At 41.6% G+C, this 12,379-nt stretch overlaps 1 protein-coding gene across 1 annotated transcript in view; it reads left to right on the forward strand.

Annotated features, from left to right (window-relative positions):
- PTPRR (protein tyrosine phosphatase receptor type R) overlaps positions 1–12,379 on the forward strand; it is a 238,570-nt gene that overhangs the window by 150,577 nt on the left and 75,614 nt on the right. Inside the window, exon 6 of the mRNA XM_045789581.2 lies at positions 227–489. Within this exon, the coding sequence (XP_045645537.2) occupies positions 227–489 (263 nt within the window). The remainder of the gene's footprint in view (positions 1–226; positions 490–12,379) is intronic.

Below are 12,379 nucleotides of genomic sequence, written 5' to 3' on the forward strand. Positions count from 1 at the left end.
TTTGAGGAATAGATTCATGGACACGTTTATTTAATAAGTAGAAATACCAACTATATCCTTTTTGAGAAAAATCTCAGCACCACACAACTGAGACATCATTCTAGAAGGCTTTGCTTGGGTGTATTATCATTAAACCTCCATTTTGTTTGTCGTCTGGGTTGGGGTACAGGAGAGCATATTTTGTTGTTCAGTGTGAAAAAACAAGCCTTTGTATCTCCTTCTATAGATTCTTTACAGATTAAAAGAAAAATTTCAGCTTTCCTTGCGACAAGATAAAGAGAAAAACCAGGAGATCCACCTGTCACCCGTGGCATTACCACCAGCACAGTCCGAGGCAAAGGCGGTCAGCAGCATGGTGCAGCCCGAGCAGCCTCTAAAGGTGCTGGATGTGGTTGTGGACCCGCAAGGCCGACACTCGCCTGAGATCAAAGCCACCACCTCTGTCTGCCCGTCTCCTTTCAAAATGAAGCCCATAGGACTTCAGGAGAGGTATGAGATTTTCTGTATCCCTCTCCAGGTTGCGTTTCTTTTTTTTTTTAAAAAAAAAGAATAGTCACCAATTAAAAATGATGGAAGCAGAGATGATTGGCCTATTGGGTAGAATTGCTCACCACCAAATGGACACCAGGAGGGAGTCGTCTCTCTTGTCCCCACAGAGAATCTGGCTGTGATGCAACAATCTTTTAGTTACATCAGATTCTGTTTAGCTGGTGATGACCCAAGCCGTGGTCATCTTCAAGTCCAGGACAGCTTCTATAATCATTTACTGAGTACATTTTGAGGGCTGCTGATGTGACATAATACTATCTTCTCTAATTCTCATCAAAACTCTGGGAGATAGAAGGACTAGGGATAAACAGAGTATTTCCCGACAAAGTCCACATTGTTTGGAGCGGTCAGTGTCACAAATCGAGTTTTTATTAAGTTTCCTCTCTGCTTCCTTTGAGCAAATGCATGACATTGTTTTTGTTACCTTGCCTGCCCTCGTGATGTGCTTACACTGACATTCTCATTTAAAGCAAAGCTGACGTGGGCGCCTGGGTGGCTCAGTTGGTTGAGCGTCTGACTCTTGGTTTCAGCTCAGGTTACAATCTTGGGGTCCTGGGATCGAGCCCAGTGTCCGGGGGTGGGGGGAGTCTGCAGTCAGCAGGGAGTCTGCTTGAGGATTTTCTCTCTCTCTTCCCCTGCCACTTCTCCAACTCATGCTCTCGCCCTCTAAAATAAGTAAATAAATCTTTTTAAAAGATTAAAAATAAATAAAGCAAAACCAACATATGAAAACCAGGATATGCGAGGTACATAAATGAGGGGCTAATTCTTTACTTCCCCAAAATATTACATAAAGCTTCCCCATAGTATTTCTTAAAATAAGAAGCTTCCTGTTTATATTTTAAATATGATTGCTATTATATCCAACATTGCATGTCTGGGAAAGTGAGAGGGTCTCAAGGTACACTCCCTGGTTCATTCTCCTCTTATTTTCTTATATCTTCATTTTCTCTCACTGTCCTTTTTGTTGCCTTAGGTTTTCAGATCACATCTCTAAGTTTTTATCATATTTCCAATAACACACACACACATACACACACGCACACACACACATACACACACACACGCACACGCACCACATCCCTTTAGGGAATAGAAGAACTTCAGAAGACCAAGGTGGTCATTCACATTTTTTTGTAAGTATTATCAAAAAACAGTGAATGAAGTAAAAAAAAGAAAGGGATTTGTTGCACTGATCTCCAAAGTCCTGTAAAGGGAGAACACTTTGACTCCATAACAGAAGAAAAATGGAGATTAATCAAATCTTCTTCCTCAACTCCCAAAATACTAGTTGGTTTCCAGATGGATCCATGTGGGTCTCCAGGCACCATTTCCTTAGTCGGGTACCACTGCATTGCTGTCTTGGGCTATAGATGAGATGGAACTTTCTCCCTGAGGCCAACTAGGAGTCAGAAGAACTGGATTCCAGCCCCAGCTCTGCCACTGCTGCATTGAGTGGCTTCATATGAGTCATTCACCCACCTGGGCCTCACTTTCCTCATCTGGGATATGAAGGGCTTAAACTTGACTTCTTTGCTTCCTTCAGGCTCTTTGGCTTTTGTCACCCAAATTAGTTTTATACATTGATGTTTGCTTCAGAGAAAAACCTCAAAGCAGGTATCTGGGCATTGGTGGTGAGCCAAGGGTGGGATCTGCTCAGATGAAAGCAATAAGGTGGTCATTTTCAATAGATGACTTAAAGATGATAATAAAACTACCTAGAAGTCAGACTAACTTTGAGTATCATCACGCACCACCAATTCTAAGCAAGGCCAGCGGTGAAATCCCTAAGGAGTACCTATTGCCAAAATCAGTGCCTTTTGTAGGGCGCTGCTGGGCATGTTTGAATTTCAAAAACATAAGTTTAAGTATCTCTTTCTTCCTTTAAATGAAGTGAATGTTTCAGAAGGGAGAGTACAGAGATGGTGTCTTACTCATCTTTATGGTCCACGTGGGGGACTCTAGCAAAGCCAAGTGTGTAATCAGTGTCAGATAGATTCCCTGCCATCTGGTCTATAAACGTCCGTGGATCCCCACCCATCGCCTCCCACTTCCTCCGCCCTCAGAGGAAGAGAAAGCTATTCTGTCCACAAAGGCTCCAGGTCATTCCCTCTCAACCCTGATAACTTACTCCATCAGTATTGCTTTTCTTTTTTCACCTGTGCCCTCTTTGCTAATGCAAAGGTTATAAGAATGGTATCAGGACTAGCATGTATTACATATTTCACATATATTATTTTATCTCATCTTCTCTGCCTGATCTAATCCCCTTCTCTCCTTCCATTCAGACCATACACTCTTCAGATTTATCTTGGTGTAACACTATTTGCATTTGATGACTCTGCTGTGTAAAAATCCTTGAAAGCTCCCGGGTGCCTACTGGCTTAAGCAGAGACCACCTTGCTGGGCCTCAGACGTCCTACACTCTTGGTCCCTGATCCTTCTTTCCAAATATGTTTGCCACTACCCCCAAAAATAAACCTTCCATTCCATCTAGCCTGTTCTCCAGGGTGCTGTGCTCCTGTCCACAGCTGCACCTTTGTTCACCTGGTCCCTATTCTCTCTCCTTCATCTATCTCAAGTCTCCAAACCCCAACCAAAACTTACCTCCTACCATTGGCTGTGACAGTTATCTGTACCCACAGGGATTCTTCACACCTCTGAATTGTCACATGTACTGCTCCCCTCGAAGTGATTTTCATTAAAGAATAATTCAGAAAGGGACTAAAACTGGTTTTCAAGTAGTTTGTCCTATCCCTTCACCAGCTTGGAAGACCCTTAAGGACAGGTATGGGCTCAAGATACTCTCGTGTCTCCCATGGTTCCTGTGACCCTGGTACATTGTAAACACTAGAAAATTGCGGAGTTAATTAATTAATGTGCATTTGCGTCTGGAGATCTCATGTATTTCCAAGAGCCTTCCATAAGAACAAATAGCCTATGATGAGCTACAGAGCTGAGTCCCTGTGCTAATATTACGTCCGACATTCACTAAGTAAGCCATTCAGCGTGTTAATTAAGTCCTTTGTTGTGTGGTTTTCTCAATGTACGAAATAGGTTTGATAATATCTGTTCTGCCTTTTTTTTAAAGGACACCATAAAATTAACAATCAGTAGAAAATGGCACTTTGTCTGTGAGAAGGAAAAGTAAATCTCGTAGTCTCTTTGTTTTTGTTCTGCGATCCCATTCCACAAGCCTGTGCTAGGTCAGCTATATTTTTGAACTTGGGAAAGTTGAAACTTTTTTTTTTTTTTTTTTTACTGAATTGATAAAGTTGAGCCTGCCATTTGACATCATAAATATTTATCTTATTTATAAATAGTTTTAAACTGTCAATTTACTTATAGTTTTTCTCATCCTATGTATAAATCTATATTTATAAATTTGACCATCTAATGTAGTTTGACAGCTATCTGTATCCGATTAAATCTACTCTCATCTAACAAAGGAATTTCTTTCCCGTGGTGAGTCCATGAATTGGAGAGATACACCCAGAGGCCTGCCCCATACCTACCGCGTGTGAAAACTTGGAATTTGTTTGTCTACCTGTGATGGGGAGAGCAGCCTGTGCCTTGCGCAGCTCTTGTGATGGTTGAGCCAGACCGTGAATGTCACATGGCTGGCACAGAGGAAGCTGTAGCTCACTCCTGTTCCCCCTTCTCTTGTCCCATCCCTGTCCTCCTCAGATTCCCCGCTTGTCACTCTCAAGGAAACTGTCTACAAGCTAGGTTCCAAATGTCCAATAAACCAAAGATCATACTCAGACCCCAGAATGATACATTTTCACCTGTTGGGAAAACCGAGAACTTGTAAATATGAATTCCTGCAAATTTCCCCTTTGGGCGACTGTACAACAGCCAATTTTATGGAAAGGAAATTAACAGGCAGACAGGGAGATTCATATTATTTCCTCATTTGATTTTTCATTAGGAATAAAAGTGAGCAAGAGCAGCTAAGGAACTGTCCAGAAACGGTGTCTCATTGTGAGAGGGCCCTCTCACTCCCCCTCAGTTAACGGGCTGGGAGAAAGAGGGTGTTAATGGAGGTTTTCTATTGCAACTGAGGCCTCCACAGGCCCCCAAGGGTTGTCAATACCCAATGAATAAACATTTTCTGACTTCTCTTAAACTGTATCTTAATATGGTTTGTTTTGGTCCATAAATATTGTGCAAATGATGATATAACACCCAGATGTATGATTTTAAAGGTTAAGGCTGAGCCTGGGAGATGTCTATCAAAGCTAAACAGATGTCTGCTATAGTGGAAACAATGAAAACATGGGCCTGACCAAGAAAATGTTGAATATTCTACACGTAAACTAAAAGTTTCGTTTACTATAATTTCCTCCAGGCAAGCTGGAATGTTCCGACTGCTGTCCCCTGCTCTCCCTAGTGGGGAAACATTTCAGTGCTCAGAAATTTTGACTTAGAAGATACCTAATTGCTTTTCAACGAATGTTCCTTTGGGAAATATAAGAAAAGGAAAGAGTATAGAACAGACACAGCTGAATATCAGGGTACAAATTATACAAAAACACTCTGGAGGGGCACCTGGGTGGCTCAGTCGTTAAGCGTCTACCTTCGGCTCAGGGTGTGATCCCAGCGTTCTGGGATCGAGCCCCACATCAGGCTTGTATGCTGGGAGCCTGCTTCTTCCTCTCCCACTTCCCCTGCTTGTGCTCCCTCTCTCGCAGGCTGTCTCTCTCTCTGTCAAATAAATAAATGAAATTAAAAAAAAAACACTCTGGAAATTAAAATCTGTATTCATGAAATAGACCCATCCGTGAAAACAGAGCCAACTCCCTCACTTTCTGTCTAGGGAAACGGAGACGCAGAATCTTCTCTTTCAGGTCTTAGGGGAAAAAAACAGAGACTGAGACAAGGAATCTTGTCCAAGTGATTTATTGAGAGGATGTTCTCAGGAGAAGCCTAAAGGAAAGTAGGAGAGGCAGAACAGGGGAAAAGAAGCCAAGCAAAGAGGTGGTTTCAGCTGACATCTGGTGTCATCTGTTCACACAGGGAGCTCTGAAACATGAGTTTCATGAACAGTTGTTGCACCTTGAGGCAAATAGGGTGGGCATCTGTACCCCCATGTCAGTCAACCATTGACTTCAGGCCATCCCGGTTATGCAGAAGCATAACTTCGTAGGCCCCTCTGGCCTAGGCCACTCCCACCAGCCAAGGGTGATTCTCCGGAGAAGTGGCCCCTGTGTGCTATTCACAGCCAATACTCGCCGCAGTGGGGGAGGGGAGGGGCCGCAGCCTGGCGCAGGTGATCTGGGTGGGGCACCAACCACGTTACTACCCTGGCCAAAGGTGACAACACTCGTTACAGCGGAGCTAGGTGTACGCTCCAGGTTTCCTTGATCTTTCATGTGGTACACATACCAAGTAGCCTCCCTCAGATAAACACCAGTTGTTCTATGGAACCTATGACCCAACACCACCGAACACTATCGCCCACGACTCACTTTCTTCAGCCGGACAATATGGGAATCATAACAACATGTAACAAGCAACCATTTAGCAGTTAATCCAAATTTAGTTCCAAGTAACATCAATCAAAACAACTCAATAACATTTATTGACCCTTTACATGCATGATCTCATTTAATCCTCACGAGGGACTTCTTATCCTCTCCTATGGTGAGGAATGGACACTCAGAGAGTTGAAGTTACTGGCCAAATAACATAATAGTTACTGGGCTTGTGAGGGTGACGCATAGAATTTGAACCCAAGCAATTTGGCTCCAGAGCCTGTACTCCTAACAAGTACTGTATTGGGGAGGGGGGGTACACATTCCCATATTCTATGGAAAATAAGTAAAAAATAGATTACAAATCAATGTATTTACTAAGTAGGTATATTAGGGAGTGTCACACTGTTATTCCCCTTGGCAAATTTCATGCTTGGCTTTCAGAATGTGTTTCAGATTCTAAACAAGTAAAATTCCATTTTGTGAGGTAGATTCAAAACACTCAAGTGGAGAACCGTCTCCCTGCCAGTCTAGCTCACTGCCAGTCTCAGCCTTTCCTCCATCTGGTTGTTCCCAGAGGCCGGGTGGATAGCCAACAGAAATCTTCATATAACCGCTATGTTCTACCTCTTTCTAGCTGACACAGTTGACAGAATTTTAAGCTTCCCTTATTTTTGATTACCACGTCCTTATAAAGTACTTTTACAGGGATGTCCAGAGTTGGGGAGGCCTTGGAAACATGCACAAACCCTTTGCTTACAGTGAACATCAAACTCTTTTCCTCTTTATCTGTAGGATAGACAATGGTTGCATTTTTATGGAGGCGTGTTGGGGTTCTGAAGGTTAGGGGGAAAAAACTTTAAAGTGTTCCTTATTTAAAACAAACAAACCAACACCAGGATTAAGAAAATGGAGGCAGAAGTTTTGAAATCTGCCCAAAAACGAATGGCAAGGCATGAGACAAAAGCCGATCATGGCAAATGAGAGAAATATCAGGGCATACAACCCAGGGTGAGAAGAGCAGAAGCCGAGATCTATTTTGAAGGAATTAAGAGTAGTAGAGCTCTGGGGCACCTGGTGGTGCAGTCAGTTAAGCGTTGGACTCTTGGTTTCAGTTCAGGGTTCTGATCTCAGGATGGTGAGCTTGAGCCCCAGGTCAGGTCAGCGCCCAGCACGGAGTCTGCTTAAGACTCTCTCTCCTTCTCCCTCTGTCCTTCCCCGAGCCCCTGCACGCTCTCTCAATCAAATAAATACATCTTTAAAATAATAAATAAAAGTAGTAGCGTTCTGCCTATAAAAGGTAAAAATTGGCCACCACTTGTCGGCAAACAAAGACCTAGCTTCTCTCCAAGCAGACTGAAGTATTTGAACCCGGGGTGGCCCCTCATGGAATAACAAGAGCATTAAGTCCCATCAGGTCCTCCTCTCTGTGTCTTCCACCAGACGCCCATCAGCCAGGCTCCTGCATTCTGAGATTCAAGCATGCGTCTTTCAACACCCATTAACTTGCAAATCTGATCCTGGACACTGGCTTCCAGCTTTACTAGGTGGTCTCCATTTCCACTCCCATGATGGGGGGGGGGGGGAGCAAAGCCCAATTCTTTTCTGGGAACTCTTAGAGCCATTCTGTAGGCTCTGACCTATTTTTAGAGAAAATTAGGCTTACTTCCCTAGCTGCCTAATGCTAGCATCTCTATGGAGTTCCGCCTTGTCCTGCCCCTAAAGAAGAGGTTGTTGCCTATAATGTTTGGAGGCTCACTGATTCCTCTACCTGTGATCAAATGAGAGTTTTTCTGTGGAGAGTACTGAACGCAGGGCTTTTCCAAACGAGATCACAAGTCTTTGCTAGGGGACCGTGTTCCAGCTCTAGAAGTACTGGTTGACAGAATTAGGTGAAATGGCCTTTTTTGTAGAAGTGTTTTAATCAGGGCAGGCACAGACGATTCCCAGAGTACATTTTGCCTCCTATTTTGAGAGAGACCAGCTCTGAATTTTCGTTACTGTGTCAGGGGATTTTTTTTTTACCTTGCAGGCAGACGGTTGCCTTTGGAGTTCTTTGAAATGTGTTATAAAGCTACGGCTAACGCTTCTGCTATGTGTATTTTCTGAACTGCTCGAACATTGTTTTCCTATGAAGTGATGCTCCACTCTGATTGATACATGACCTCTGTAGCAAAACAGTGAAAAATCACAGGTCACCCACAGCAGGTGACTTTAGCAAAATTATATTCAACTGATGGATTTGGGGTTTTTTTTTTTGTTTCTTTGTTGTTGTTGTTGTTATTTTTACCTGGACATATATCACAAACATTAAAATGTCATTTCCATTCAGTAAGGCCTCATGATTATCTTGGATGTAATTGAAACACGGTGGGGGGGCTCTGTTCTCCCATACGTTCTGAAGCCGGCCTGGATGAAGTCTATCGTAGTATGTGCACATAGTGCCCTCTAGTGGAGAACTGCATGTTGAGGCCATTATTAGCCCGTGTCCTCTAGGGGAAAGGAAGCTGGGTCTTGTTTCTGTTTTTAAAAAAAAAAAAAAATCCATAAAGACTTGTAATGTCCTCTGTGGCAGGTGAAGCATAATCTTGTTTGGCAGGTACTTTAGAAAAAGGTCTCGGTGTAGTGATGAAAGATCCGTAACTTGAGAAATAACAAATTAGTATGAACACTCCCATTTGAAAGTGATGTGCTTTCGAAAAGTGCTTAGCACCCATTCTCATTTCTCGTTCAATCCACAAGTAATTTTAAAGACAATGTGTCAAATGAAATTATTATTGCCTAATGTGTATTATAATATATAATTCCTTTTACTCAGAAGCCAATTTTTATTCTAAATCAGAAGTTTGAATGGGAGCCTCACTAACTCTCCCTTTTCCCAGGCCCAGCCATCCTGCCTGCCCCACTGCTCATTCCCCTCCTTTTCTCTCCCGATTCTGATTTCCCCCCATGGTGGTGTCTCTAGTACGAAGCCATACACATACTTCCTATGCTATGAACATCTGTTAAATTTCGATATGAGACAAGGGAACAAGTCCTTAAAATTAGGTTAATTTTATGGAAAGAATTACTTCAAAAACAAAGTAAAACAGATGATCTCCGTCATCTCCCCCTTGGCCTACAGATGTGAGTCTCTGGTGCTGGGGGGTTGCCTGGCCTCATTAACCACCATGAGGGAAGAGTGTGAGCTGCTCTCCTTGCGTGTCCTTGATATCACACTGCACCGCTAAAGGGAGCTTATAACACCCCTCCTAGCCCTGCTCTGAATATAGTTTCCTGAATGATTAGTTTTGTTCTTGTTGTGTTTTATTTGCCATTGCCTTTTGAGTTCTACGGTAGTATTTTGTGACTAAATCCCCATTCAGAAGAATATTCTTCTCCTGATAGAATCCTTAGTCTACCTAAGGATTCTGAGACACAAATTGGAATTTTAAATCCACTTTAAGCAATAATGATCATAGGAATGATTAAGTGCTAAAGGGCCTATGACAGAGAATACGTTAAAAGTATGGCAAAGACCTACCATAGCCTGAAAGAATAGACCTCGAAGGTGGATCCTTAGCTATGCGAAGTCTCTGATGGATGCTCAATCTGTTGCTTTTCTCAGTTAGCTCTTTCTCATTGCCCCAGGCAGTTTCTTCCAGATCTGTACTGCTCTCCTTAAATTCCCACAGACCTCTGGAAATAAACTACGTCTACACCACCTCTCCTCCCCTTCCCAGACTCCACGAATACCTCCCCTCCCTCCCTCCCCCTCTCTTTCACACAGACACACAGACACACACACACACACACACACACACACGCACACGCACACGCACCACCCAAGTCAAATCTCCTAAGAACTCATTTATCTGTTTCCTTACTCCCTAGTCCCACACATATAATAAGGGTTCTTAAATATTGGCTGAGTAACACAAAGTTAGGCTTACTCATCTGAGTTAGATTTACTCATCTGTTTCAGCTCTGAAATGTCCATTTGGTTCTAGAAAGTCCCAGGACCTGGAAAACTTCTCACTTGCCATTTTATTCCTGAGTGCTTCATTTCTCCAATCCCTTTATGGGACCAATGAATTTTAAAGGCCTCTCAGCTTAATATACAAGTCTTGTAAAATTAAAGAGATTCTCTCCTGAACCTGTTACTACAGCACGGAGGTACATCAAGACCCTCAGGCATGAAAAATCGTGCAGTCGAATGATCCCGTATATGTAAAATAATGGGTTAGAAATCTAACCAGAGATCTCAGATAGCAAGATTGCAGATTTTTCCAGGTGAGGCAAGACTTCTTCAGCTTTGAATATCCTGTAGAGCTTTGTATGGGGTAACTGCCCTTATTCTTGTCTTTACTTTCCTAACTGTATTTTAAAATTTCAATCTTAAAAAAAAAAAAATACCCATGAAATTTTTGCAGAGGGAAAAGTCTTCCATCCAACTTCTTGATACAGGTGATCTTTATAATCTTGACCGTACCAATGACGGCTTGATTTTCCATCACTGTTTTGTGGAAGAGAGTACTTTTTCACTTTTTAAACCAGCCTCTATAGTGTATTATTTCAACTTTAAAAGCATTTTTTTGCCCACTCTGTCCTCATAGTTCACGGAGTGTAAATGTATTGGAGGTGGTAATTAATAGGAAAAAAAAATTAATAAAAACAGGTCCTATTCGAGCCAAAAACTGTGTAAGGGAAGGGCTTCGGTATTAGGCAGTTCAAAGTAGAGTGAGTGTACTTCCGGTTCAGTCGGTGAGAATCAAAGAATGTAAGCAATAAAGCATTATGCATATCTGCATATTATGCATATACCGGGTTTGGGGAGGAAGATCTCATGTATTTTATTATTTGAGTAGATTGAGTCTAAGAACTTGGTCGATAGATACTTTGGAAGCATATACACAGAGATATTATTGGAATAAATAATTAATTAGTTAATATAATTAATATATAATTAATTAATATAATTAATAAATAATGTATTATATACAATTAATATAATTAATATAGTTAATATATTGATATGATTAATTATATTAATATATAATTAATATAATTAATAATTAATACCTATTAATGTGAAATCCTTGAGAGCCGTGAGGGACATGCTCAGCAAATATTTAAGAAGTGGTGACCCCAAAGATTTTGAATTTCTAATTAAAATGTGTCCTTATAAATATGACCTGTAGGGGGTGCACTGAACCAACAGTATGCTTTAAAAGTGAACACCTAGGCTTCTGTGTGTGACAGAAATTCCCAAGTTTGGCTTTACATCCTCTATAGAAATGCCAGTGAAATCTAAGGTGGGGAGAGTGTCTCATGAAATCTTTAATACGGTGTCAATAAGAGTCTCCCTGACGTATGTTTAATTGTTACATGTCATTCAGTACTTTTATCCCCCGAGGAGTGGAAGGAGAGGCACCAAATCGAGTGGCATTAGAATGTCAAGATCCCAAAAATATTAATAATAAGTAAAATAATACGAACAATAAAACATGGCTTAAACATGACCCCACACTTTCTTTTTTTTCTAAATCATTACTATTCTTCAGAATGCTAAATTGTGTAATTCAGTAAAGTAAATTGTAGACTCCTTGGGATAAGGATATGTTAACACCATTAGTATTCTTATTGCCTATTAAGGTGCCTGGAGCACATTAGACCTTAATCCCTTCCTTCATTCCCACTCGGGGTTGGAGGCAGTGGTCGTGATGGGCATGGTGAGAGTCTGGAAGCAGGTGGTGGTACTATATGAGAATGAGGGTCTTCCTGAAAAGTCAGTCATGCAACATTTTAGAGTTGAGAGGGAATTTAGAGCCATGGCTCCTAAACGTTATTTCACATCCAACTCCCATAGGGAAACTTTGTAACATTTCTAAACATTCTTCTAGATAGAAACATTTCTGGATAGTACTCCCACCCCCCACTCCCCTTTCTAGATAGAGTTTCTAGATAGGAAATAGTCTCAAGTCAAACTCAAAAATTCAGCCTCAGTAGCTGTGGGGAAGAGTTGAGGAGGTAGATACAGATATAAATATACAGATCTAGATCGATAGACATGATAGATATATACTGATATGCACGTATATATTTAAATATATGCATATATTTAAATTCATGCATATAATCTAACATAGTCTTATATTTAACTGCCTACGGATGTTCAAATATACTTAAATTACTATCTTTTATATTTCTCCATTTAAATTACTTGCATGTGAGAACCGCGGTGTGAGTGGTCCTGGCCCAAGTCCCGGGGATGTTCCTGTAACTCTGAGGCAGGTGGCAGTGCCTCTGACGTGAAAGCAGTGGGCACACCCCTTACTGGAAGCAGAGCCCTGAAACTGAAACCACTTGTCCAT

Source organism: Ursus americanus, chromosome 17 (assembly GCF_024610735.1).
Source record: "Ursus americanus isolate L20-20 chromosome 17, mUrsAme1.1.p, whole genome shotgun sequence".
NCBI lineage: Eukaryota > Metazoa > Chordata > Mammalia > Carnivora > Ursidae > Ursus > Ursus americanus.